Source organism: Pongo abelii, chromosome 2 (assembly GCF_028885655.2).
Source record: "Pongo abelii isolate AG06213 chromosome 2, NHGRI_mPonAbe1-v2.0_pri, whole genome shotgun sequence".
Lineage (NCBI taxonomy): Eukaryota > Metazoa > Chordata > Mammalia > Primates > Hominidae > Pongo > Pongo abelii.
In genome coordinates this window covers 13,062,592-13,089,963 of record NC_085928.1, presented here as the reverse complement: position 1 = coordinate 13,089,963, position 27,372 = coordinate 13,062,592, and the positions used below count along the sequence as shown (strand labels likewise).

Below are 27,372 nucleotides of genomic sequence, written 5' to 3'. Positions count from 1 at the left end.
TCTGGGGATATAGCAATGAACTAGAGCCATCATTCCTGCAGCAAGAACTGTGCAGAGTACTTTTATAAAGGACACATTCTGGATATGGTGGGAGCACGTTTAACAGGAAAACCTCATCTTGAAACACTGTGATGTTCAGCCAGTAAGAACAATACCCAGCAGAGGTAGGTATACAGTAGGAACTCAATAAATAGCCCTTGATTGAGTTTCTTTAGGGGCAAATATCCCAATCTCAGCACTACCCTGGTTAGCAGCTGCCATGCAGGTCAGGACCAGAAACTACCCTTCCCTCTGAGCTCCTGCCCCAGTGCTGGGCCTGACTCCCTCACGAGGCTCCTCCTTTCTTTATGGCAACTCCTCGCCAGAGGTCCTGGTTTCTCCTTTGCAATTTAGCCTTGGTCAGTGTTTGCATTTGTCTTAATACTGTTTGCAGAATTCAAGTCACCTCCCTTCCTCAGAAAGATCCTTTAGTGTCCCTATACATCACTAGAAGGAGGGTGAGAGGTAAGAGGTGGGGCTGGGGCAATACTGTCTACAGAACTCTCCAGAAGGTATCACATCCTAATGCCTGCTGCATAAATAACCTTCGCTGCAAATATTTACAGTGCCTTGAAAAATATCTCCGTATTGTCAATAATGGCTTCTTAGAGGGTGACATAATATGTGGGTTTGTGAATTGAAAAAGTAATTATTGACTGGGCATGGTAACTCACGCCTGTAATCCCAATACTTTGGGAGGCCGAGGCAGGTGGATCACTTGAGGCCAGGAGTTCGAGACCAGCCTGGCCAACATGGCAAAACTCTACAAAAAAGAAAGAAAGAAAGAAAGAGAGAGAGAGAGAGAGAAAGAAAGAAAGAAAGAAACATAGATAGATACATAGATAATAGATTAGGCAGATGTGGTGGCACATGGCTATAATCCCAGTTTCTTGGGAGGTTGAGGCATGAGAATCACTTGAACTCAGGAGGTGGAGGTTGCAGTGAGTTGAGATCATGCCACAGCATTTCAGCCTGAAGGACAAAGTGAGACTCTGTCTCAAAAAGCAAACAAGCAAAAAACAAAACAAAACAAAACAAAACAAAATAAAAAAACAGAAAAAGAAAAGAAAAGAAAAACTAGTTACCAATAGGACATAATCTCTGGGATTCTTTCCTACCTTGAAAAAAACTTACATTTTCAATGGAAATGACCTGATGTTCTTACAGAGCTGAGCTCTCAGGGTGGTGTCCTCACACGGACGAAGTATGGAGTAGTATGAATGATCGCTTTCCCCATTGCCCCAACTTGGAGAATTAAGAGTGAGCTGGATACCATTTCATAGTCGCTAGAATAACTATCAACAAAAAAGGTAATTGCAAGTGTTGGTGGGTATGTGGAGAAATTGGAACTGTGATACACTGCTGGTGAGAATGTAAAATGGTGCATCCAATCTGCAAAATAATAGGACAATTCCTCAAAAAGTTAGACATAGAGTTATCATTTTGATGCAGTAATTCCATTCCTAAGTATATACTCAAGAGAAATGAAAATATGTCCACACAAAAAACTCATACATGAATGTACATAGCAGCATCATTCATAAGAGCCAAAAGGTAGAAACAACCCAATGTCCATCAACTGATGAACAGATAAACAAAACGTGGTATATCTATATAATGGAATACAGATGCTCTTCAGCTTACAATAGAGTTATGTTCCAATAAACCCATTATAAGTTGAAAACATCATGAGTTGAAAATGCATTTAATACATCTAACCTACCACACATTATTACTTAATCTGGCCTACCTTAAACATGCTCGGAACAGTTACATCGTCTATGGTTGGGTAAAACCATCTAACACAAAGTCTACTTTATAATAAGTTTTGAATATCTCATGTAATTTCTTGAATGCTGTACTGAAAGTGAAAACAGTATGGGTACCACTGTAAAGTCAAAAGTTCACAAGTCAAATGGTTATAAGTCAAGGACCGTCTATATTATTTGACCATAAAAAGGGATGAAGTACTAACTACGTGCTACAACGTAGATAAACCTTGAAAATATTATGCTAAGTGAAAGGAGCCAGACAAAAAAGACCACATATTGTATGATTCCATTTATAATAAATGTTCAGAATAAGCAAATCCACAGAGGCCAAACACAGTCTAGCAGTTGTCAAGGGATTGAGGGGAATGGGAGGTTTGGAGTATGATGGCTGAGAAGTTCAGGTTTCTTGGTGGAATGATGGAAATGTTTTAAAATTGATTGTTAATGATTGTGGTGATGCACTGAATTTACCTTTTATTTTTATTTTTTATTTTTGAGACAGAGTCTCACTTTGTTTCTCAGACTGGAGTGCAGTGGCATGATGTTGGTTCACTGCAACCTCTGCCTCCTGGGCTCAGGTGATCCTCCTGCCTCAGTCTCCCGAGTAGCTGGGATTACAGGTGCTTGCCACCATGTCCAGCTAATTTTTGTATTTTTAGTAGAGATGGGGTTTCACCATGTTGGCCAGGCTGGTCTCAAACTCCTGACCTCAAGTGATCCTCCCGCCTTGGCATCCCAAAGTGCAGTGTGAACCACTGTACCTGGCTGATGCACTGAATTTAAATGAGTGAATTAAATTGTTTGCTGTGTGAATTATATCTCAATAAGCTGTTACCAAAAAAAAAAAAAAAAAAAAAAATTTTTTTCTTTTAATGAGTTAGGACTGATTAGATGGAAACCCCTCCAGGGCAATTTGAGAGAGGACTGTCTTAAAGGAAATTTTTACTCAGAAAAGGCCTCCCTCTGCTACACATAATCTTTTGCAATGACCACAGAAAATAGATTTTGAGATACGGAAATTTCAAAAAATTTTCTTTGCACTTGCATTGGGGGCCAGAAAGCAGCTGTTGAGACGATAGTTTAACTTCATAAAATATGTCTGCTGCAAATTTGTGTGGGAAGGGAGATTTTGCTTCTCATTGTAACTTTTGACCACCTGGTAAGTAAGGAAAACTGTTTTACATTACTCATGAGTCATACAACATCACTTGTTAAAATGACTTTACAGAAGGATAAAATTTGCATGTAAGTGCTGTTTTGCCTTGTAATTTTAAGTTGAATTCATTAAGAAGCATTATCTGACGAGGTGCAGTGGCTCATGCCTGTAATCCCAACACTTTGGGAGGCTGAGGCGGGCAGATCACTTGAGGTCAGGAGTTTGAGACCAGCCTGGCCAACATGGTGAAACCCTGTTGCTACTACAAATACAAAAATAGCCAGGTGTGGTGGCACACACATAGTCCCAGCTACTTAGAAGGATGAGTCAGGAGAATCGCTTGAATCCATGAGGCAGAGGTTGCAGTGAGCCGAGATTGGGCCACTGCACTCCAGCCTGGGCGACAGCGAGACTCTATCTCAAGCAAAAAAAAAAAAAAAAAAAGAAGCATTATTTAACCTTCAACAAAAGATTATTTCAAAAGCCATCCAGTGTTAGATAATAGTGGTTGAAAGTGGTTCTTCTGACTCAAAATTTTAATCTTAGCCCTGTACTCAAATACTTGCAATAAAATATTGCCACTGCTAAGCCATGAAACTGCTGTACAGTAGGGTGAGTGAGAGTATTCGGCTTCTCTATCTGACAAAAATTCATGGAACCAATGATGGTTAAGTCTATTTAGAGGGTATAAGGCTCACTTGACACTGCTGGTTCAATAACACATGATATATTCAAATATTTTCTGTAAAATACTTGCTCCTGCATGCAGTGAATAACCATATATTTCAAATGCCTCACAATTTTACAAGCTTTGCAAATGTGCCCAACTGAAGATGGTTCTGTTCCAGCATATTTCTACCACCATCAATTGTAATACATCTTAGAGGAGTCTACTTCAGTCTATACCAAAATATTGCATTTCTAAGTTCTTTGAAAATATTCATTAAACAACAAAAAAACCCCAGCTTTATTGAGATTTAATCCACATATTATAAAATGCACCCATTTAAAGTGTATAATTCCATTAAAATTATTCTTGCCTATAGTTGTTCCACAGAGGCTATATAGGCTAATTCTTTAGTCACTTCAAACTTGTCATTGACTCCTTAAATAAACAGCAAAGCAGTATTGGTAGCAACTGTCAGCTCATCAAGATTCAAAGAAAACCACTCAAAGTCATTTGCCTTGTTTTTAAATTAACTGTTGATACTGTTCCCAATGATTTCAACTCTCCTAGCAACTATTCTTTCCAAAGCAGTCTTAAGCAAGTTTTGCATGGTCCTGAACAAGTTTCTTTCCTCTGGATACATTTCTTTGGCTGCTGCAATCAAACACAATGTAATCAACTCATCCCTAAATGGCTTTCCTTGCTTGGCTTACAAATGAAGCACTCAGAAACTTGCTTTAGTTGCAGCCTCTTTTTCATTATTTAATTTTGAGAAGAAATTCTGCTATGATGAGACGTTCCATTTTAAATTTTCTGTTTTTTTCTATGGCTGCTTTCCTGCGACTTGGGAATATTGTGATGTGTGCTTAGTGTAGTAATATTAACATGAACTATTATTTTAGCCTACCTATACTATCATTGCATAGTACCCACAATGCTTTGCCATCTATTTTGATAACAAAATAATCCCTATTCCACACCCCAAAATAATTCATACTGTGACTTAAATGCATGGCATTTAAAGTCTCCTTTTCTCTTCTTTTCTTGTTTTGACACGATGGGTATGCGTTGGTAATTTAACAAAAAGAAAAGAAAATGGGCTAGGTGCTGTGGCTCATGCCTGTAATTCCAGCACTTTCGGAGGCCAAGCCAGGCAGATTGCTTGAGGCCAGGAGTTCGAGACCAGCCTGGCCAACATGGTGAAACCCTGTCTCTACAAAAAATACAAAAATTAGCCGGGTGTGGTGGCAGGCACCTGTAATCCCAGCTACTTGGGAGGCTGAGGCAGGAGAATCACTTGAACCTGGGAGGCAGAGGTTGCAGTGAGCCGAGACTGTACCACTACACTCCAGCCTCAGTGACAGAGTAAGACTATCTCAAAAAAAAAAAGAAAAGAAAAGAAGAAGAAAGAAAGAAGAAAGAAAGAAAGAAAGAAAGAAAGAAAGAAAGAAAGAAAGAAAGAAAGAAAGAAAGAAAGAAAGAAAGAGAAAGAAAGAAAGAAAGAAAGATAATGTCACAGTATGACCATATGCATGGCATTTGAAATATTGTTGAGACATAGCTGCATCACTGGGATGTGTAGTGTTCTGTTTCAACGTGCAGAGGTGACAGCATCACATACAATCTTTGTCATGATTACTATACTCTGCTATTACAGCACAAATGCAGCTACAGATTATATACACTCAAATGAGTGTGGCTGTGTTCCAACAAAACTTTGTGGACACTAAAATATGGATTCTATATAATTTTCACATTTTACAAATTATTACTTTAAAATTTTATTTTAGTGATTTAAAATGCAAAAATGATTCTTAGCCTGTGGATCCTATAAAAATAGGCAACTGGCTGATTCTAACTCATGGTGTATAGCTTGCCAACCCCTGATCTAGAGAGCTATCAGCTCAATGAGGATAGGTACTTCCTCACCAACATAAGAGCTCATCACAGTCCAGCAGTGTCCCAAAGATTGACAGGGGAAATGGGCTCTCAATTTTAACCTCCTAGAATGACCACAAGGCTTGACCTCCATTAGGATGTCAGAAACCACCATCTTTCAGAACTCTTTCCTGAGGCTAGGTTGAATATTATAAGATATCCATTGTCTCCTTTAACTCAACTCTGAGAAGTCAGTTTTATGGGCACATTTTTACTGACTAAAAAATTCAGCAATACAGAAGTTAAGTAACAAAGGGATATGTGTCAGATCTGGGATTAAATCCCAGGTTTCAAGGCCATGCTGTACTCACCAGGCCACACTGTCACTATTTAATCTAGACACTTACCTATGCCTGCCCTACATCCCTGCCCATATTCTCCAACCAGGCCTTCTTCCAGAATCACCGATGACGTCTGCCTGTATCCTGCCTAGTCAGTCAACACAGCTGTGCTTGCGGGCCTGCCCTTTCCCGTATGCTTCTGTAGCTTATGTGATTTTATGACACACACTTTCAATGACTACGTGTGCTTCAGAAAGGATAATAAACTGGACTCTTATTCCAACCTTCTATAAACCAGCTATGTAACCTGCAAAATACTTTGCCCTCTCTGATCTTTAGTTTTCTTATCTGTAAAATAGGACTGGAAAGTTGAGTGATACCAACATTTCCTGAGCTCATTTCTAATTTTAGCCTTCCATAAGTCAATTGATTCCTTGTTTTATTACCCACACGTTGCAACATCACATTATTAGTAACTTACAGAAAGTTGTTACTGCTGATAGACCAGAGAATCATGGATCCTGAACCTTGTTTTAGTATATGACACAATTGTCTATTAATAAGCATACTACCCCTGAAATGTCAACTGGTTGGCACATTCACAAGGGTATTTAAGAAAAAATTAACTGTGTTTCCTGCTGGGAGTCAAAGAAAATAAAATAAAAAATAAAAAGAATAAATTAGCCAAAGAGGCCAACTTGATTTTGATCTTTAGCCAAATGCACGAACTAAAGAGGGTAGAGAATGGGGCATTATGGAATGGGGAGGGACTGAAATGAAAGCCAATTTTACAAGTACTTATTAAGCACCTACCATGTGTTAACACGGGGAGTAGGGGTTGATACCAAAACAAATAGATAAGTAAGACTGAGGTCTTTGTTCTTGAGGAGTCCACAGTCTAGTGGGTGATGACCAAGAAGCTAGTAATAGAAATTTAAGAATAATACACATTTATGAATCAATAGCATTGATGTCAGTGAGTCTTTCGACCTATCTGCCACTGTGGAGAAGTAGGAGGAGAAAATGTGCTTTATTGTTATGCCTATCAATAAGGGGACAGAGAGAGGCTCAGTGAATATTCATGGCCTCAAAGTTCCATTACCATTAAAGTTTACTCTGACTTAATTCTTTGGACACAAGCACTGTGCTGGGGGGCAAGAGAGTAAGTAGGATGTGCTCCCCTCATTACAGTGTGCTTCTCAACTTGTTTCATAGGAGGCTGTTGGGAATATGCTAAAAAAAAGAAACATGGCATTATGTAAAATCAGCTACATAAATGGTAAAACCCAGGTCACAGTTCAATTGATTGATTCACAGTGTGAACTACAAAATGTATGACATTTAACAAATAGGTCCATTTATACATGTAATTTAATACATATGATTGTATTAATAAATGCTGTATTTAATGAATATTGACTCATTCAATTCTCATGATAACTCCAACACGTAGATTCTATTATTGTTAACATTTGAAGAAACTAAGGCACAAAGTGATTAAAAATAATATGCCCAGGGTCACGGAGCTAGTAAGTGGGGATGTGCACCCAGGAAGCCTGCATGAATGGCCAATGTCATCCACCCTCACCCACTAACTCTTCAGCCTCTGCCCTCCCCACCACGCCTGTGAGGATGGCTGGGGAGAAGTCACGGAGATGAGCAGGGAGTTCTTGCTCTTCACACATTTTTCCAGAGTCCCTGGAAAGTTGGCTGTGTCTGCTGAGGCCTCACCCTGGGGGACCCAGAGCAAAAGAATCTGTCCCCTTTGGCCAGTGCTTCTCAGCATGTGGAGCCCACCCTACCTTCATGTAGGAGGACAACAGACCCTCCTCTGCCCTGTCAACTCTACTCTCTCCTGATTAGTTTTCTCATATCTGTCTCCATGCAGCCCTAACCTAAATCCACTTTCTCCACTCCTCTCTCCAAGCTCCTTACCCCTTCTGAGAGGACTGTCTTCCAAGCAGAGAAAATCACTGGGTTGAAATTAGGAAATGACGTTCCTCCAGTTGAAGCTACGGAGCTCCACAGGGGGCTTCATCAGAGCAAATGAGCTCCCTGTCCCTGGGACATCTACTCAGATGAGAGAGGATTTAGGCATTTTTAAAGGGATTTTAGGCATTTTAGAGTAGTCGATGGCTAAGATCTCTTCTCATCTTGAGATTTCAGTATTCTATATTTCTGGTGTTATCAATATATTTTTTTTTATTTCAATAGCTTTTGAGGTACAAGTGGTTTTTGGTTACATGGATGACTTGTATAGTGGTGAATTCTGAGATTTTACTGCACCTGTCTCCTGAGTAGTGTACATTGTATCCAATATGTAGTTTTTTTTATCCCTCACCCCCAACCCTCCTCCTTTCCAAATATCTAATGTCCATTTTACCATTCTTTATGTCTTTGCATACTCATAGCTTAGCTTCCATTTATAACTGAGAACATACAGCAATTGGTTTTCCACTCCTGAATTACTTCACTTAGAATAATGGCCTCCAGCTCCACCGAAGTTGCTGCAAAAGACATTATTTCATTCATTTTTATGGCTGAGGAGTATTCCATGGTGTATATATATCTCACTTTCTTTATCCATCATCAGTTGATAGGCACTTAGGTTGGTTCCATATTTTTGCACTTGTGAATTGAGCTGTGATAAACATATGCATGCAGTCATCTTTTTGATATAATGACTTCTTTCCCTTTGGGTAGATACCCTATAGTGAGATTGCTGAATTGAATGGTAGATCTACCCTTAGTTCTTTGACAAATCTCCATGCTGTTTTCCATAAGGGTTGTACTAATTTACATTACTACCAGCAGTATATAAGCATTCCCTTTTTACCACATCCATACCAGCATCTATTGTTTTTTGGCTTTTTAATAATAGCCATTCTGGTAGGGGCAAAGTAATATCTCATTGTGGTTTTAATTTGCATTTCTCTGATGATTAGTGATGTTGAGCGTTTTTTCATGTTTATTGACCACCTGTATATCTTCTTTTTCTTCTTTTGAGAGATGTCTATTCATGTCATTTGCCTACTTTTTGTTTGTTTGTTTCTTTCTTTCTTTCTTTTTTTTTTTTTTTTTTTTTTTTTTTGAGACAGGGTTTCACTCTGTCATGCAGTGGTGTGATCAAGGCTCACTGCAGCCTTGACCTCCCAGGCTCAAGCTATCCTCCTACTTCAGTCTCTTGGGTAACTAGGACTACAGGGTCACACCACCAAGCCCAGATAATTTTTGTATTTTTTGTAGAGATAGAGTTTTGCCATGTTGCCTAGGCTGGTCTCAAATTCCTGGGCTTAAGTGATCCTACTGCCTGGGCCTCCCAAAGTACTGGGATTATAGGTGTGAGCCACTGCACCCAGGCTTTTGCCCACTTTTTGATGGGATTATTTGTTTTTTTCTTGCTGGTTTGAGTTTCTTGTAGATTTTGGATATTAGTTGTGTCAGACGCATAGTTTGCAAATATTTTCCCCCACTCTGTGGGTTGTCTGTTTACTCTGATGGTTATTTCTTTTGCTGTACAGAAGCTTTTTAGTTTAATTAGGTCCCATTTATTTATTTTTGCTTTTTATTGCATTTGCTTTTGGGGTCTTAGTCATAAATTCTTTGCCTAGACCAATGTCCAAGATTGTTTTTGCTAGGTTTTCTTCTATAATTTTTATGATTGCAGGTCTTATTTTAAGTCTTTGATGCATCTTGAGTTGATTTTTTGTATAGGTGAGAGATAGGGATCAAATTTCATTCTCTTACATATGGTTATCCAGTTTTCCTAGCACCATTTATTGAATAGGGTGTCCTTTCCCCAGTTTGTATTTTTGTATGCTTTGTCAAAAATCAGTTGGTTGTAAGTATTTGACTATTTCTGGGTTCTCTATTCTGTTCTATTGGTCTATGTATCTACTTTTATACCAGAACCATGCTGTTTTGATTATTATAGCCGTGCAGTATAATTTGAAGTTGAGTAATGCGATGCCTCCAGAATTTATTTATTATTATTATTATTATTTTGCTTAGGATTGCTTTGGCTATGGGCTCTTTTTTGGTTCCATATGAATTTTGGGATTTTTTTTCTAATTCTGTGAAAAATGATGTTGGTATTTTGATAGGAACTGCATTCAATCTGCTTTGGGCAGTATATTTATTCTTGATACTGATAATTCCAATCCATGAGCATGGAATGTAACAAATTTCCATATGGTTGCATAATCTGTGATTTCTTTCAGCAGTGTTTTGTAATTCTCCTTGTAGAGATCTTTTACCTCCTTGGTTGAGTATATGTGTAGGTATTTTATTTATTTATTTTTTTTACAGTTATTGTAAAAGGCATTGAGTTCTTGATTTGATTCTCAGCTTTGTCATTGTTGGTGTATAGCAGTGCTACTAATTTGTGTACATTGATTTTTGTAACCTGAGAATTTACTGAATTTAGTTATCAATCTAGGAGTCTTTTGGAGGAGTCTTTAGGGTTTTCTAAGTATACAATCATACAATCATATCATTGGCAAACAGAGATCATTTGACTTTCTCTTTTCCAATGTGGATGCTCTTTCTTTCTTTCTCTTTCCTGACTGCTCTGGCTAGGATTTCCAGATACATATAATAAATATATATATATATATATTTTTTTTTTTTTTTTTTTTTGAGGTAGAGACTTGCACTGTCACCCAGGCTGGAGTGCGGTGGCACCATCTTGGCTCACTGCAACCTCCACCTCCCAGGTTCCAGTGATTCTCCTGCCTCAGCCTCCCAATTAGCTGGGATTACAGGTGCCCACCACCATGCCCAGCTAATTTTTTGTATTTTTAGTAGAGACGGGGTTTCACTATATTGGCCAGGCTGGTCTTGAATGCCTGACCTCGTGATCCACCCACCGCAGCCTCCCAAAGTGCTGGGATTACAGGCGTGAGCCACCGTGCCTGGCCTCCAGTACTATATTTAATAGAAATGGTGACAGTGGGCATCCTTGTCTTGTTCCAGTTCTTAGGGGGGATGGTTTCAACTTCTCCCCATTCAGTATGATGTTAGCTGTGGGTTTGTCATAGATGGCTTTTATTATTTTGAGGCATGTTCTTTCTATGCCTAGTTTGTTGAGGTGTATTTAATATTTTTTAAAGCAAAGTATCTCCGTCCGATGTCTTAAAACATTTCTCTTCCACCTGTGCTAGTTTTACCTTTAATACTGTTGTTTATCACAAAGGATGCTGTTGGGACACATCTGCTTCATCTGGAGAGGTTTCTCTACTTCTTCCTTCTCTACGGCCATCCTCTTCACGAATGCCTGTGTCCTTGCAGGCTAAGGGTCAGGAACAGTAGTTCTTCCTTCTCCATGAAGCATTTGTTCCAAGACCTCCAGGTGGATGTCTGCAACCATGGATAGTACTGAACTCTATATGTACAGTAAAACTATGTTTTTCTTTACACCCAGTATATATATACATATATATATATACACACACATATATATACACATATATATTTTAATTTTTTTTTAAATTTTTTTGAGATGGAGTCTTTCTCTGTCACCCAGGCTAGAGTGCAATGGCATGATCTTGGCTCACTGCAACCTCTGCGTCCCAGGTTCAAGTGATTCTCCTGCCTCAGCCTCCTGAGTAGCTGGGATTACAGGTGCCCCCCACCACACCCGGCTAATTTTTTGTATTTTTAGTAGAGACAGGGCTTCGCCATCTTGGCCAGGCTGGTCTCGAACTCCTAACCTCAAGTGATCCACCCACCTCGGCCTCCCAAAGTGCTGGGATTACAGGTGTGAGCCACCTTGCCAAGCCTATATTTTTTAATAACATCAACTCTCTCCTTCTTTCAGCTAAGAACTGAGAGGTCTCTGATAACAGTGTTTTTACATTGGATGAGGGGTCCCTTCTCTGAGATTTTAGAATTTTATGTAAATATATTTCTGTGAATTAGCAGAACCTTTGAATAAGTAAGAAACCAATTTACCATAGGTTTCAGGTGCTCTCAGGATTCTTTTGGTCTTTGGATCACCAAGCATCGGAAGGGGTATTTAGGAGGTGGAGTGGACGGCAATTGCCCTTTCTGAGGCTGCATGGCATCTTTGCAGCCCTCCCTGCAGCCGGGGATCTCCCGCATCACAAGGCCAGCCTCTGCAAGGTAGAAGCCAGGACCTTGGTACCATAGCCTTTCTTGTTGCTGGGATACTGGCCTGTTACTTGGCACCATAAGTCAGAGGCACCTGCCTAGGACTTGTATTTAGAAGAGATAAATGGGCCAGATGCGGTGGCTCATGCCTGTAACCCTAGCACTTTGGGAGGATGAGGCAGGCAGATCACCTGAGGTCAGGAGTTTGAGACCAGCCTGGCCAACATGGTGAAACTCCATCTCTACTAAAAATACAAAAATTAGCTGAGCATGGTGGTTCATTCCTATAATCCCAGCTACTCAGCTGGCTGAGGAAGGAGAATCGCTTGAACCCAGGAGGCAGAGGTTGCAGTGAGCCAAGATCATGCTACTGCACTCCAGCCTGGGTGACAGAGTGAGCCTCTATCTCAAAAAAAAAAAAAAAAGAAGAGAGAAAGGAAGCAGGCACAAACAGAGTCCTTTTTTTTGCCAGGATCAGTGGTGGGTGCTGTGTGGTCCATGCCCTGTGGTGGTGGCAGTGTGACTGTCTTCACTAGAGCCCTCCTGCAGAGTGATTTGACCCCTGTTCCTGTCTGCAGATCTTCCAAGACCCTCTGGAAATTCTGTGAGTCACTTGATATCCTTTAAATCAAACAGATTGGATGCTTACGTCTGCAACTAAGAACCCCAACTAATACAGGGGGGTATGATAGTTAGAATTTAAAGCTCTTATTTGCCTCCTCAAGAAAGCCATATTAATAGCCCTCAGCATCTATTGAGTGCCTACAATATGCTAGGAACTGTGCTAGGATATATATAGATATACACCAAAAATAAGCAGAACATCTCATTCTTCTTTCCTTACCTCCTGTTTTGTTGCCTTTATTATTTTTAGTCTATCAGGGTTTTATAACATATTCTATTTCCAAATCTTAATTCATTCAGTTTTTAGCGTTAATTCTATATCTAAACACATCCAATACTTATCCCTCATAGCTTTTTCATTCCCAAATTCTGCGTTTTGATTCCTCTCTTAGTCGGCAGATGTCCCCATGGAGTGGTTTTCCTTGCATGCCAGGTTCCCTAAAATCATTTCTGTTGGACAAAATCTGCCCATTGCTTTCATGATTAAATTAATAACCTCATAGATGTTGACTCATTGCCTTCTGGCTTTGCATGTTTCTGTGAAGAAGTCTGTTTCTGCCCTTTGAAAGGGACTTCCCTTAATTTTTTTTTTTTTTTTTTTTTTTGAAACAGAGTTTTGTTCTTGTTGCCCAGGCTGGAGTACAGCAGTGCGATCTCGGCTCACTGCAACCTCTGCCTCCTGGGTTCAAGTGATTCTCCTGCCTCAGCCTCCTGAGTAGCTGGAATTACAGGCACCCGCCACCACATCTGGCTAACTTTTTGTATTTTTAGCAGAGACAGGGTTTCATCATGTTGGCCAGGCTGGTATCGAACTCCTGAACTCAGGTGACCCACCTGCCTCAGTCTCCCAAAGTGCTGGTATTACAGGCGTGAGCTACCGCGCCTGGCCAGGACTTCCTTTTAATGCCAGAACTGTCCTGGTTTTAAAAGTAACAAACAAAAGCAACAACTAAGATCTGAGAATTCCATGGTCTTGCCAAGGTCCTATCCTAGTAAGTAGCTCATTTGAGCCCAGGATTTGCATCTAGATCTGTCTGTGAAGACTGCATTCTTCTATCCCACCATATGAGGATGTTTCTGTCTAGCTGGGGAAAATACAACCAGGGACATTAGGAAACTTTGGGTAAAGTCATTCAGCCTCACTGGGCCTGAAAATCATCTTTTGTAACATGGCAGGACTGGACTACATTAGTGGCTCATAGATTTAAAGGCTTAGAAAAATTAGTGACATGTCAAAAAAATTGATTGTGGAGGGGACTGACATGGAGCTGCTGACTAAGTGTAGGTACAGAAAACTACCATCTTCTATCACCATTATAAGGGACATTTTTATTACCAAAAATGTAGAAAGGACATTATCGCATATCAATGAGGTAGCATTTAAATTGAGTAAACATTGCTTTTAGAAAATCTCCGTACTTATTTTATGCATTTGGCCTCTGCCCAGTGATAATGTCTTCCTGAATCAGCATCTCTCTCTCTATATATAAGCAGGATTTTTAAAGCCCTGGCCCACATGACCTCACTAAAAAGTTGTCCAGGTCTCACATTCTGATACTTTGATTAAAGAGGAAGTTGCTCCCATTTTACAGGCTAAGATGGCTATAATCTGTCCCTTGATCTTTATAAAGGAATTAGCCTCAGTGCAACATGTGAAGCAACCAGAAAGGAAATGAGGGACAAGGGACTCCACATTGGGAGTGGTGGGTATGGACAGGCAGGAAATTTGGACCTTGCTCCTGATTAACTTAATTATCACCAGGCTAAATATAGATCGAGTTCTACATGGATTATCAAATTGTGACGTATTGTCCAATACAGCTTTTGTGTTTTTTTTGTTTGTTTTTTTTTTTTTAAAGACAGGGACTGACTCTGTTGCCCAGGCTGGAGTGTAGTGGCATGATCTTGGCTCACTGCAACCTCCGCCTCCTGGGCTCAAGCGATTCTCCCACCTCAGCCTCCTGAGTAGCTGGAACTACAGGCACACACCACCATGCCTGACTAACTTTTGTATTTTTTTGTAGAGACAAGGTTTTGCCATGTTGGCCAGGGTGGTCTCGAATTCCTGGGCTCAAGCGAACTTCCCATCTGGGCCTCCCAAACTGCTGGGATTACAGGTGTGAGCCACCATGCCCAGATGCTCTTATCTTATTGATGATAATAGTATCACAGTGATAATGCCTTACTTGCACAACTGTGAAGTAAGCAGGAGGGAAGGGCAGAGGAATTAATATTTTAGTTTTTTCTGTTCTATAACAAGACAGCTGCTTCAAGTGTGCCTGCCACAGAGCCTAATACACAGTTTCTCATGCCTGCTTCCTTTCAGGCCCAGAGCCTTAGATGCACCCTATTATTTAGACACAATTTAGAGACATCCTATCATTCAATCCCTCAGCATACGTCTAAATTCTCTAGTTCACTGCTTCTGTGTTATAGAGGAGGAAACAAATGACTGGAGTGGCTAAGATATTCATCAAGGTCTCACTGCAGTAGAGGTGAGTTTCAAATCTAGGTCCTTCTGGTTCAACAGCCCACTCATATCACAAAGCTTCACACAGCAGCTTTGGCAAATATTAGACACACAATAAGTGCTTCTGATTTAAATTTTTAAAAACAAATTAAAACAACTTGGTTCTGTTAATGATAATCATAAATGGGGCTGGGCATGGTGGTTCATGCCTGTAATCTCAACACTTCGGGAGGCCAAGGCAGGAGGATCGCTTGAGGCCAGGAGTTCAAGACCAGCCTGGGCAACATGGCAAGACCTTATCTCTATAATTTTTTTTAAAAATTAGCTGGGTATGGTGGCGCACGCCTGTAGTCTAAGCTACTCAGGAGGCTGTGGTGGGATGGGAGAATTGCTTGAGCCCAGGAGTTCGAGGCTACAGCAAGCTGTGATTGTACTACTGCACTTCATCCTAAGCAATATAATAAGACCTTGTCTCAAAAAAAAAATCATCTGTCTAAAAAAAAAAAAAAGATAACATAAATGTCCCATGGCATTGAACTAGGAATCAAACAATTTGCATGAACTGTAGTAACTAGGGTTACTTTTGGAGAGCTGTACTCATCAGCACTCCAGCTAAGTAATGCTGCAGTAACAAGTCAAGTGATGCCTAAGTCTCAGTACCTTAACATAACAACATTTATTTCTCATACCAGTCCAACTCTGGTCAGCAAGGCACTATGTTCATCTGAGGCAGTCAGTGTCCCAGGCCACTAACAGTTCCATCCCAGCACGTATTTCCATGATTGCTGAGACTAGAGAAGTGAACATCATATATGGGCTCTTAGAGCATCTTTCTGGGGCCAGGCGTGGTGGCTCATGCCTGTAATCCCAGCACTTTGGGAGGCCGAGGCATGTGGATCACAAGGTCAGGAGTTCGAGACCAGCCTGGCCAATATGGTGAAACTCTGTCTCTATTAAAAAAATACAAAAAAATTAGCCTGGCATGGTGGCGCACGCCTGTAATCCCAGCTACTCAGGAGGCTGAGGCATGAGAATTGCTTGAACCTAAAAGACAGAGGTTGCAGTGAGCCAAGATCATGCCATTGCACTCCAGCCTGGGTGACAGAGTGAGACTCCGTCTCAAAAAAAAAAAAAAAAAAAAAAAAAAAAAGCTTCTTCCCAGAAGTGACACATTTCACTCCCACCTACATTTCTTTGGTCAAAGCAACTCACATGGCCACATTTCAAAAGGGTAGAAAAGTACATCCTACCATGCACCTGGAAGGAAGAAAGCTAGACACATTTGGTAAATAGCAGAAATCTCCTCCACCTCCAGGCAACCACTCATCTGTGTCCTGTTCCTATAGTTTTATCTTTTCTCAAATGTAATGTAAATGGAAAAGCCTTTTGTGTCCTTTTTGTGTCCAGCTTTTTTCACTTAGCACAATGCTTTGAGACTTTTTGTGTCCAGCTTTTTTCACTTAGCACAACACTTTGAGACTCATCTATGTTGTTGCCTGTTGTAGTACTTTGTTCCTTTAAATTGCTGAGTGAGATTCTGTTGCACAGTTCCACAATTCCCCAGGGAAAGGACTTTCTAGTGTGTTTTGAAAGTGTTTCCTCCACAAATGTTTGCCTGAGCTTTGCTACAAGAGATCTTTGCTAAGTGCTCCTGTTCAGTGATATGTCATAGCTATATATTTTTCCACCATCAGCCAGTCATCAGCCTGCAGCTACTAGAGGAGCTAGAGCTCCAGAATCTTTAATTGTCATGATTTATTTATTTTGTTGGCTGATCGGTCTGCCCACTTACTCATTCTTTGTTTTAGTGAATGCCTGCTAGGTGCCAGGCACTGAGCAGATAATATTTAACAAGGATAGGATTGGTTCCTATCCCCACAGGATTTACGATTTTTGAGCCCATTAATCCCTTCATGATATAGGAAACAGGTTGGAGAAGGAGTAAAGGAGAAATGATGAGAACATTTTGACCACAAGTCCAAGGTCTTCAGGGGGAGTTACTAGCATATCAGTATGGAGATGACATTCAATTCTGCAGCTGTCTTTCCTCTGTTTTGTGGTTGTTATTGTTTTGTTGGCGGTAGTGGTGTCTTACTCTGTCACCCAAGCTGGAGTACAGTGGCTTGATCCTAACTCACTGCAGCCTTGAACCCCTGGACTCAAGCGATCCTCCAGCCTCAGACTCCTGAGTAGCTGAGACTACAGGCATGAGCCACCATGCCTGGCTAATTAAAAAAAAAAAAAATTTGTAGAGACAGAGTCTTGCTTTGTTGTCCAGGCTGGTCTTGAACTCCTGGCTTCAAGCGATTCTCCCACCTCGGCTTCCCAAAGTGGCATCTTTCCTTCTTTTAGTAACAGGAGGGCCCTATCGAAGAGAACCAATGTGCTATTTCTTCATAGTTTTCAATTCCTAGGGCTGGATTTTGGTAGCCACTTGGCGCAGAGAGCAGGAACTTCAGGTCAGAAATATAAAAAGATCCCAGGGGTAAAGATATTTATGTTGATTTGTATTAAAATCATAGGAAACACTCATAGTGTTTTCCTGTGAGTTCTCCCCTTTAACCCTCACGATAACTCTGTGAGGCAATGATTATTATCCCCACTTTACTGATCAGGACACTGAGGCTCAGAGAACTGGACAGCCTCTTAGGCCTGACATCACGAGCTGGGAAAACAGCCACAAAATGGCTGGAGAGTGTCTTGTACCAGCTGATGGTGCTGCAAGTATTTATGGGGTCAATACACATCGACATAATACCTTTACTCCTGGCATCTTTTTATCTTTCTGACCTTAAGTTCCTGCTCACTGTGCCCAGTGGCTACCACAATCCAGCCCTAGGAACTGAAAGCTGCCACAGCCGTTCAATATCCAGTAAGGGAGAGGACTCTGACCTGTATGATCTATGCATTGTGCCCCTTACCTTTCACTTCCCAAGCAACTGGGAAATGGCTCACTGCGCATTGCTAAGGTTTAGCCCAACAGTTTAAAACCACTTTTTAGCTCTTTATTTGCTGGTAATCAAAGCCTGAGGTGGAGATTCTGTGTTGCCAGGTCAGGGGCACAAGTAGGATAAAGCACTCAGGCCAGCTTATCATGCACAGCAGAAGTTCCTTCCATTTTAGGTTCAATTACCAGGGTGCAGCATTATTCACAATAGCCAAAATATAGAAACAACCTAAGTACCCATCAACAGATGAATGGATAAAGAAACTGTGTTGTATATTACCACATGTGGAATATTATTCAGTATTAAAAACAGAGATCCTGCCATTTGCAACAATGTGGGCAACAAGGAACCTGGAGGACATTATGCTAAGTGAAATCAGCTAGGCACAAAAAGACAAACACTGAATGATCTCACTTACATGTGGAATCTAAAAAAAGTTGAACTCATAGAAACAGAGAGTAGAATGGTGGGAGGGCACAGAAATGGGGAGAAATAGATCAAAGGGTACATACTTGCAGTTATGTAAGATGAATCAGCCTGGAGATCTAATGTATGGTCTGAGTACCATAGTTAGTAATACTGTGTTGTATACTAAAAATTTGCTAAAAGAATAGATTTTAGGTGCTCTTACCACACACACAGACACACGTAACAATGAGATGATAGATACAATAATTTGCTTGACTATAATAGCCATTTCACTGTGTATATCAAAACATCATGCTGTATACCTTAAATATATACAATTTAAAAAATAAAATACAAACAAAAATTAGTATGAGGGAAGAGGAGGTCTGGAAATGATGTGATGTTTATAAGTCTGCCTAAGCTGAGTGGGAACAAGAAAGGGGTCAGTCCTGGGTTCCTGCTCAGACCTCAGTTGGGATTGTGAGCTGTGGGGAAGGGAGAGCTGAGTGGGTGGGGCTGGCTCAGGAGAGGAGAGTGCTACTGGCCACCTCCATTCATTTGGAAGGCCGTAGCCCTGATCCAACCTGCCAAAAGGTCACCTTCATGCCCCAAACTGCAATTATTGGCCTCCCCCAGTGCCAAGGTCTTTGCCATAAAGCATATGAGAGGCTTATCATCCCTGACCTGCAAGGCATCCAAGTAACCAATTCATTCACGAATGTATATCTAAACAGGCAGCCACATCCCTCGGCCACCATGAGTGTGAGATCCATGGCCCACCGTCTTAAAATTCTGCAGATTCTCCCCACCAGAGCACACATAGGCTTACTTTCCCCTCTCCTCCAACACATGAAGAGTTGGCATGGAAGGGCTAGTGGGAGACATTGAGGAGGGAATTTAAGTATCTGAATTGGTCACTTATGGTCTCTAATTCACGTAAACAAAAGCAGGTGCTGTATTTAAGTTTGGCTTCCTGCCATTTAGGTCTGTTTGTCCATCCATCCATCCATCCATCCATCCATCCATCCATCATCAAAAGTGTACTTCCCCAGTGCTGGGCACTGAGAATACAGAAATGACTCAGCCTCCACATTTGCCATGTGGAAGTTCACTGTACAACTGGTAACTTGTTGCATTCTGGTCTGGTTTTCTTGTTATTAAGAGGAAAACACACAATGAAAATGATATTAATTTTATTGCATCATTTTACTGACTAGAACGCCAGACTTATAGTGGATATAAGTATAAAAATAACCAAATTCTTACAAATAATACTTTGCTGCTACAGTACTGAATAATTAGTGGAGGTTGCAATTATAATACAACTTTAAATAACATTCTCATAATGGGTTTAACACAATCAACCAGGGGCTAAGGTTTAAAGGTTTACAAAGAGAAATCCAGGACAACATGAAAACTCCCAAAGTTCATATTCCAGCTACATGCTTCATTTAACCGTCAATCCACCAACACAAACATTAACAAAACTCAGAGCAACTCATGATGAAACAGTCGTTCTCTTTTTAGGACAGGCCAAGGTTAATACAGAAAGGTAAATGAGTCAAATTAGTTTCCCAGGCAGAACTGATTCCATCCCATCCCTGGCCTATCCCATCCTCCCTACCCAAGAAATCTGTAATGAAGTATGTTAAGTGCATTTTAAAAATCCGAATATGCAAATTCTTCAAAATGTCCTCTTTGAAAATGCCCAGGTGACAGACCCAGTCTCGGACCTGCCTCTTTTTAGACCTAAATGGTCCCCCTTTGGTTTCATAGGGTTTTCTGCGAGCAGTTTACACCAGATATGATGGAGTGTAACGCTAATGAAGATACTTTACCACAACAAATTAATTGGCATTTAATACTTTCATGTTCCTACTATTTTAGTCAGTTCTCTTCCTTGGAGATTTAAGAAAAAGAAAAAAAGAAAACATACCCAAAGGCAAACTCTACAAAACCAATATCTCTATTTCCAAAAACACACATGAGAACCTCAGAATGACGCTTTGTTAAGGGAGGAAATGAAATGTCCCTTCTCATCCACACAAAAGCTTTCAGATAGTAAAAAAGATGATACTAAGGGTAATTTCAAGTAAAATACAAAGTATTGAAATACTGAACTTTGCATTCTTCCTCTTTCCAAAGAAGAGCTGTAGTCTCAAAATTGGTGTATTTTAGAACTATGGGTCAAAACCCTAACTTTGGGTGTGTTAGGCTAAACTTAGCCAAGGGCAACTGGACTGGACAGCTCCTCTTCCTCAGGCAGAGTTAAATCGGCCTACAGGACACCCGGGCATCTCACCAGGGGGCAACACAGTTTCACGCAGGCACCAAAAAGCCACGCGAGGTGGGTGACCCAAAGGTGCCTGCTCTGGGAACCTTCACATCTGAATAGTTGTCATCCTTCAACGGCATATTCTTGGGTAGCCATCCAGCCTAGGAGTCCAAAGATGCTGCCTTCTCCCTTGGGCCCACTTTAAGAGTTATCTCTTTAAGAACTCAATCATCACATCTTAGTTGTTGACCTCAGATACCATCAGCCAACTTGACTGAACCACCTATCAGCAATTTTGGCTCTAAATGTCTTAGCTGCTTCTGAAAATATACTTCCCCTCAAAGGAGGAAGATGTGTCAGCGTTTAAGACATTCCACTGAATATGTTCCCAATTCTGAAAACAGTTCACAAAAATATGCTTCCAGTATGTGGGAGCCATGGCCTTACCATGGGAACAAGGCAAGCAGCTCTCAGATGGATGTGTATGTCTGACTGCGCTTGTCAGAAACCCAGGTCCTTGCCTTCCACTTCCTATACCAAAGCCACGTGCCAGTGTGCTTCTTGCTGAGCACAAGCCAGCCACTATTTTCTTAATGACAAGTGTCTAAGAAATATATATAAAAATCAATCTGAAAGCACATTTTCAAAAGGGTAGTCAGCATTTTTTTTTTTGCATTTCACGTCATTAATTTGGTTACTTCTTAAAAATAATATTAAGGTTCCTTAAAAAAATAACTTATCTTTAAAGCCCTTTCTCTCTTGCCCTCTTTGATATTTAAGGTATACAGGATGGTGAGGGGTGTGCCAGGACAGTAAGGCAGGGGGCTACAGTGGGCAGAGCAGCCGGGGGAGTCAGGCAGACGAGGGTTTCAGTCCTGCTTCTACAAGGCAAGCTATTTATCCTCTCTGAAGGTTTCTGTACCTGAGAAATGGGCACCTCCATGCCCACCTCTCGAGGATAGTGTGAGGAGCCTTGCCCAGAGCCTGCTCATGGTAGGATCATGTCAGTTCATCCGCTTAAAGAAACAGACTCCAGGGCCTTGGGCTGGCTCAAGGGGCAGAGGAAAAGGCAATGGCAATAAGACCCTCTGGAGCTTAAACCAAACCACTGATGCCAGGGAGCCAGCCAGCCACCCTTCCCTGCTGCAGTGTGTGACGGGACACACAGATGCCCCTGCGCCCGGTTCCTCCCTATGGAGGTTTAAGCATCTCTTGAGCAGTTACACATCACTTGCCCCTTCCTCTCACCTTCCCCCATCTGTGGGATATTGGTGCAGGATTGTGCATCTGTGCACGTGAATCACACACCCCAGGTGCAGGGGCTGACATGGAGCACTGTGTCTGGGCGGAGAGCCTCGGCGTGCCAGGTGTGCATCCAGGCCTCTTCTGCTACCAGGTGTTTCCCCTCGGCCTAGGCAGGACCCTTCTGCAGCTAGGAACCCCGTGCAGGAGTGCAGCTGGCCTCTCCCTTCCTCACTGGGTCACAGACATGCTTTACTCATGTCCCCTTAGAGCCTCATGCTCTGGAGGTGCCTTCCCCACACCCACACGCCTCCTGGAAACTGTGGAGACTGTGAACTCAACCTTGTGGGTGCCTCCTTTTTTTCTCAGTTAAAACAACAAAATAAAACACTCTTAATCCACTCCATACGGAAGAAACCCATGAACAAAAAGCATTGTTGGAACTCACAGGACACCATTTTCTGGATGTTGGGATTCTTCCCAAGAACGTTTTCAGGACAGAACACTTCATTTTGTGGAGCTGAATGAAGGCTTCTGGCTCCGATAGAGGAGATGATTTGTCAGCTGTGATGTCAGCTGAAGGCAGCGGAAGTGTATGCCTGGGAATAGCCTCCCTACATGGCTCTTCCCACAGCTGCGGGTCCTGGGGATGAGCAGGCATGCTGTGGAAGGAGCCAAGAAGCCTAGTCTGTGGGCTCAGGTGAGCTGCAGGAGCTCAGAACTCTCCAGTTAGGTGTGAGGCCGTGAGCCACAAAGGGCCATTGGTTCTACAGAGAGAGAGGCAAGGCCCAAGATTTCAAAAAGGTGACGCTTTGAAATTTTAGGTTAGCCTCCACTGATAAAAACAGTTCTCCTTTTATTTATCTCATGGATGAGTGCAATTTAACTACTAAAATGCACCTCCCCTGACTAGGACTCTTGCTAGAGCAGGGTGATGGTGAGTGGTGGAGACCATGGGACACAGGAGTTCATGCTTAAAACCATCAGGGCCAAGGATTATGTAAGAATAGGGATTATATTTAGGGGACCTTGAAGAAACAACCATGCCCGGGGCAGAACTGTCCCCAGTGGCTGCACCATTTCCAGAAATGTGAAGCGGGGCTCCCCGCTTCAGGGTGGAGACAATTCTTTTACCTCTGTATTCCCCTCACTTCATCCAAAACCAGGATGCCCCAAAGCAGGCCAATAAACACAGTTCCCCAGGTGGCAATTAAAGACACTGAGTACTGGATGTCTCCCTGGCAGGACCCACATCACAGGCATAATAAATAAGACGAGTGGAACTTCCTTCCCGAAGGTCAACCCTCAGTTCCTCGACCAACCGGGAGTCTTCAGTTCTCCCACACTGACTGGAAGTATAACCACGTTTCTGGAGGGTGCGACACAGCCATATGAAGAGGTACAAATGACTGGGTGAGAAAAAAAAAGTTATTTCTTCAGCCGAATAAACAGCTTTGAGTGGTTGAAAGTTTACATGGGGTTTGTGGACATGAGATTCTGGGTACAAAGTGCTGCAGTAGCAGGTGAGCAAACTCATGTGTGGTTCCATCTCAGCTCCCTGTTCTTCCTCAGGAATCCACGCAGCTTCCCAAAGCATTGTTGATGCAGGAAATCTAACCTGCCTATTCAGCCCATCCCTCTAACCACATCCAGCTGCAGGGCCTCAACAAGCTGCTTTCCTAGAGTGGTGAAACCTGCATTCAGTTTGACATTTCTCCTCCATATGCAGCTGCCTCTGGCCTCCACAATGGTGATCAGAGTCGCAGGCCCCAGGCTGGGCCCTCATGGATGAAAAGTGCCCCCCTGCCTGCAATCTGCCTGCTGAGCCTCCAGCTAAAATCAAATATAAGTTGTTTTGCCCTGATCCAGGCTTGTTTGAAAAAGTGAGATTTAACTGCAAAGAGATTAAAAAAAAAAAAATCTTAAATAAATGTGTCACCTTGACTTAAAAAAACACATTGCAGTTGTGTGCTATGCCTCACACATTTCCTCATTGTGGGGGTTGGCTTGAAAACTGTAGCTATAAGACAACCTAGAAACATATGAAAACACTGTCCGTTCAACGGCGACATCTTCAGACTTTAGTGGTACGCTCATCCTCATCTGTTGTTGAGCACACAGGCGCTGGGCAGGAAAATAATTAACAAGCCAGTATTTTGCTGCAAATGAATCACCAAATTGCTGCCTATGGAAGTGTCTCGGGAAAGGAAGCCTTCTTTCTGGAACAGTCTTGAAACAGATCCAAAAGGAAACCTCCCACCCAATTTACTAAAGTGCAAACGAAGGGAAAACCAGGTCCCTGCACTGATGTCTAGTGGTCTGCCCTGGCTAATAGTTGCCCTGGTGCCAGTGCCATGGTGCAGTCACTCAGAGAGACTCTCTTGATACTGGCCCACATTCACGTTCACAGTAACAACAAAGGTGCCAAATGAGCAGCCTGTGGTTCCACATCCACCTGTCTCCTCCACTGTGGTCACGCCCCGCATGCCTATCCCTCTTCCTGCTTGCCACTCAGCGTGGCTCCCGACAAATCCTGGGCGCAGCCTCCTGGTTCGGTCCTCTGAGCAGAGGTCCCAGGTGACTGGCTCAGAATAATGAGTCCCTCTCTCTCCTGGACTTAAAAGTAGTCTCTTCTTCTGCTTTCATCACTGATGAAAGACGGGTTATACTGTCCGGGGAAAATGCAAGAATGCCGTGATCCTGGCAGTCCAGTGTAGGCCGGGTAGAGTCCGTTTCGTTCAAGTTCTGGATTCCTTACACTTGTGGGCTGGTTGCCAAAGAGAAAAGAAGAAAAGTCAATTTATCATTCTTGGGTTTAAATTACAGTGTTAAATCCCAATGATTTTAGACCAATGTAAGAAAAGATCTGGGTTTATCCTGTATGATGTGGTTCTACTGATTATTTCTAATTTTTTTAAAGTATCTTTCTCTCTGGAGCACAACCCACTTTAATCTTTCCTGTCCCTGCCACCATGCAGAAGGCAACTGATGCAAATGGAGGAACTGACCGTTATAAGGTCCTACGACCACCTAGTTGCAAGTGGTGTTAGGACCCCAAACCAGGAGGCCAATAGCAATCCTCAAGTGACCAGTTTGATTTCAAAAAAAGGCTCCCTGGGAATAAGAGGGGCTACTTTGAGGAGGCCTTCATAGTAGCACCAAAGGTAAATTATTTCTTGGCAGAAATAAAATACTAGCTACTGTGTATCATAAATGAGTCGCAGGAGAGCCCAATGTGGGAATCACCTGGACGACACCTGAGGTCACTGTGTGGAACAGCTTGTCTACCCAGGTGACAGCTTCATGCCCTAAGCTTAGGCTCTGCCTCTACAGACTGCTCAGCCAGCTATTTTTTTTCCTTCTTTCTCTTTTCTTTCTTTCTTTTTCTCCTTCCTTTCCTTTCTCCTTACCATTTCTTTCTTTCTTTTTCTTTTTTTACCTTTCCCTCTCTTTCTTTCTTTTCTTTTCTTTTTCTTTCTCTTTCTTTTTTTAGATGGATCTCACTCTATCACCAGGCCGGAGTGCAGTGGTGCAATCTTGGCTCATTGCAACCTCTGCCTCCTGGGTTTGAGGTATTCTCCTGCCTCAACCTCCCGAGTAGCTGGGACTACAGGTGCACGCTACCAAGCCCAGCTAATTTTTGTATTTTTAGTACAGATGGGGTTTCACCATGTTAGCCAGAATGGTCTCAATCTCTTGACCTCGTGATCCACCTGCCTTGGCCTCCCAAAGTGCTGGGATTATAGGCGTGAGCCACCGTGCCCGGCCTTTTTTTTTTTTTTTTTTTTTTGAGACAGGGTCTTGCTCTATTGCCCAGCCTGCAGTGCAATGGCACAAACACTGTTCACTGTAGCCTTGACTTCCTGAGCTTAAGTGATCCTCCTGCCTCAGCCTCCTGAGTAGCTGGATCTACAGGGGTCCACCACCATGCCTGGCTAATTAAAAAAAAAAATTTGTAGAGACAGGGTCTCACCATGTTGCCCAGGCTGGTCTTCAGCTACTAGGGTCAAGCAATCCCCCAACCTTGGCCTCCCAAAGTGATTACAGGGATTACAGGCATGAGCCACCGTGCCTGGCCAGTTTGCTATTTTTGGAATAAAAATGGGGTTCATTTACATTCTTGACTACATTTATTTAAGGTGACTCTTTAATACCATGGAAACATGCACTGAAGTTGGTTCCTATGATGCCACAGGCCTGTTTGTTGCTAGTTATTGAACCGTGCTGGGGCTGAGGAGTCCTGAGTAAAGGATGAGAGTGTGGGGACACACTGGGGTAAAATACCACCTCAGTTATGGCTTCAGTTAGTAAAGGAAAAGGACTTTCCTGATAAACAGAGAAACAAAGCCCAATGCAGAAATATCAATGGGAATATTTTCGCTAGAGCTAGGTTTGTATCTCTTTATGTTTTTTTCCTTATTTATAACTTTTTGTTCTTCCTTTAGGTTCAAATTTTTCAAAAAGAGTCCATGGAAATAAACAGCTCCTTAGCATGAACAAACTTGTCCCTCCCATCCAAAGTCTGAATCCCCATGGTTAATTCCCACAGCAACCCAGAGGAATTATGGTTTCTGTCACAAGATTGTCTAACCCCATTAAGTCCCCACGGGGCAAGGTTTCACATTTATTGCTATTCCTCAAACAGCTCCACATGGCACGAGAAGTCACCTGATAACCGTTTACTTTTCAGCTCAGATACGCCTGTTCGTGTTTGCTTTATGGTTGATACAGTGATATGAAATGAGCTGGGCAGTTTACAGGAACATGACACAGGTTAAATTCAATATGGGAGAGAGGCAGCAAGGGTTCAAGGTTGTCTCCTACCTTTCCAAATGATGCAGTCCAGGCTGGACATAGCAAATTATTAAAGGCCTTCTGAGTATACAATATTCGAAACCTGAGAAGTGCTTGTTGAGGACAACATTGAATTGTTGTTCTCTTTATACCTTTTCCCCATCCTCTAGTTGGTTTTTTGTTGTTGTTGTTTATTGTTGTTATTATTATTATTATTATTTTGAGATAGGATCTCACTCTGTTGCCCAGGCTGGAGTACAGTGGTGCAATCTTGGCTCACTGCAACCTCTGCCTCCCCAACTCAAGCAATCCTCCCATCTTAGCCTCTCAAGTAGCTAGAACCACAGGCAAGCACCACCATGCCAGGCTAATTTTTTGTAGAGATGAGCGTGGTTTCTGTAGAGATATGGTTTCACCATGTTGCCCAGGCTGGTCTCAAACTCCTGGACTCATAAGATCTGCCCACCTCGGCCTCCCAAAGTGCTGGGATTACAGGTGTGAGCCACTGTGCCCAGCCACCAGTCCTCTAGTTTTAAGTACCTAATCACACAAGGTAAGCATGGCAGACAGGAGATAAAAATGAAAGGGCCAAAGGCTAAATATCACTAAATTCTTGCTCTACCTTTCAGTTTCCATTCCTATAACTT

The 27,372-nt window shown here is 42.0% G+C and overlaps 2 protein-coding genes across 3 annotated transcripts in view; both read right to left on the bottom strand.

The window, feature by feature from the left end:
• The window catches only part of MUC13 (mucin 13, cell surface associated), a 53,511-nt gene extending 41,579 nt beyond the window's left edge, over window positions 1-11,932 (bottom strand). Inside the window, exons 1-3 of the mRNA XM_054551122.2 lie at window positions 11,806-11,932; window positions 11,022-11,211; window positions 1,174-1,334 (exon numbers count right to left, since the gene is read on the bottom strand). The gene's annotated coding sequence lies outside the window, so the exon portion shown is untranslated. The remainder of the gene's footprint in view (window positions 1-1,173; window positions 1,335-11,021; window positions 11,212-11,805) is intronic.
• Window positions 11,933-19,590: 7,658 nt separating this feature from the next.
• The window catches only part of HEG1 (heart development protein with EGF like domains 1), a 95,791-nt gene continuing 88,009 nt past the window's right edge, over window positions 19,591-27,372 (bottom strand). For both annotated transcript variants that reach the window (XM_054551355.2, XM_024244637.3), the window contains one exon: window positions 19,591-24,698. In XM_054551355.2, coding sequence (XP_054407330.2) covers window positions 24,549-24,698 — 150 coding nt within the window. In that variant the 3' untranslated portion in view covers window positions 19,591-24,548. The remainder of the gene's footprint in view (window positions 24,699-27,372) is intronic.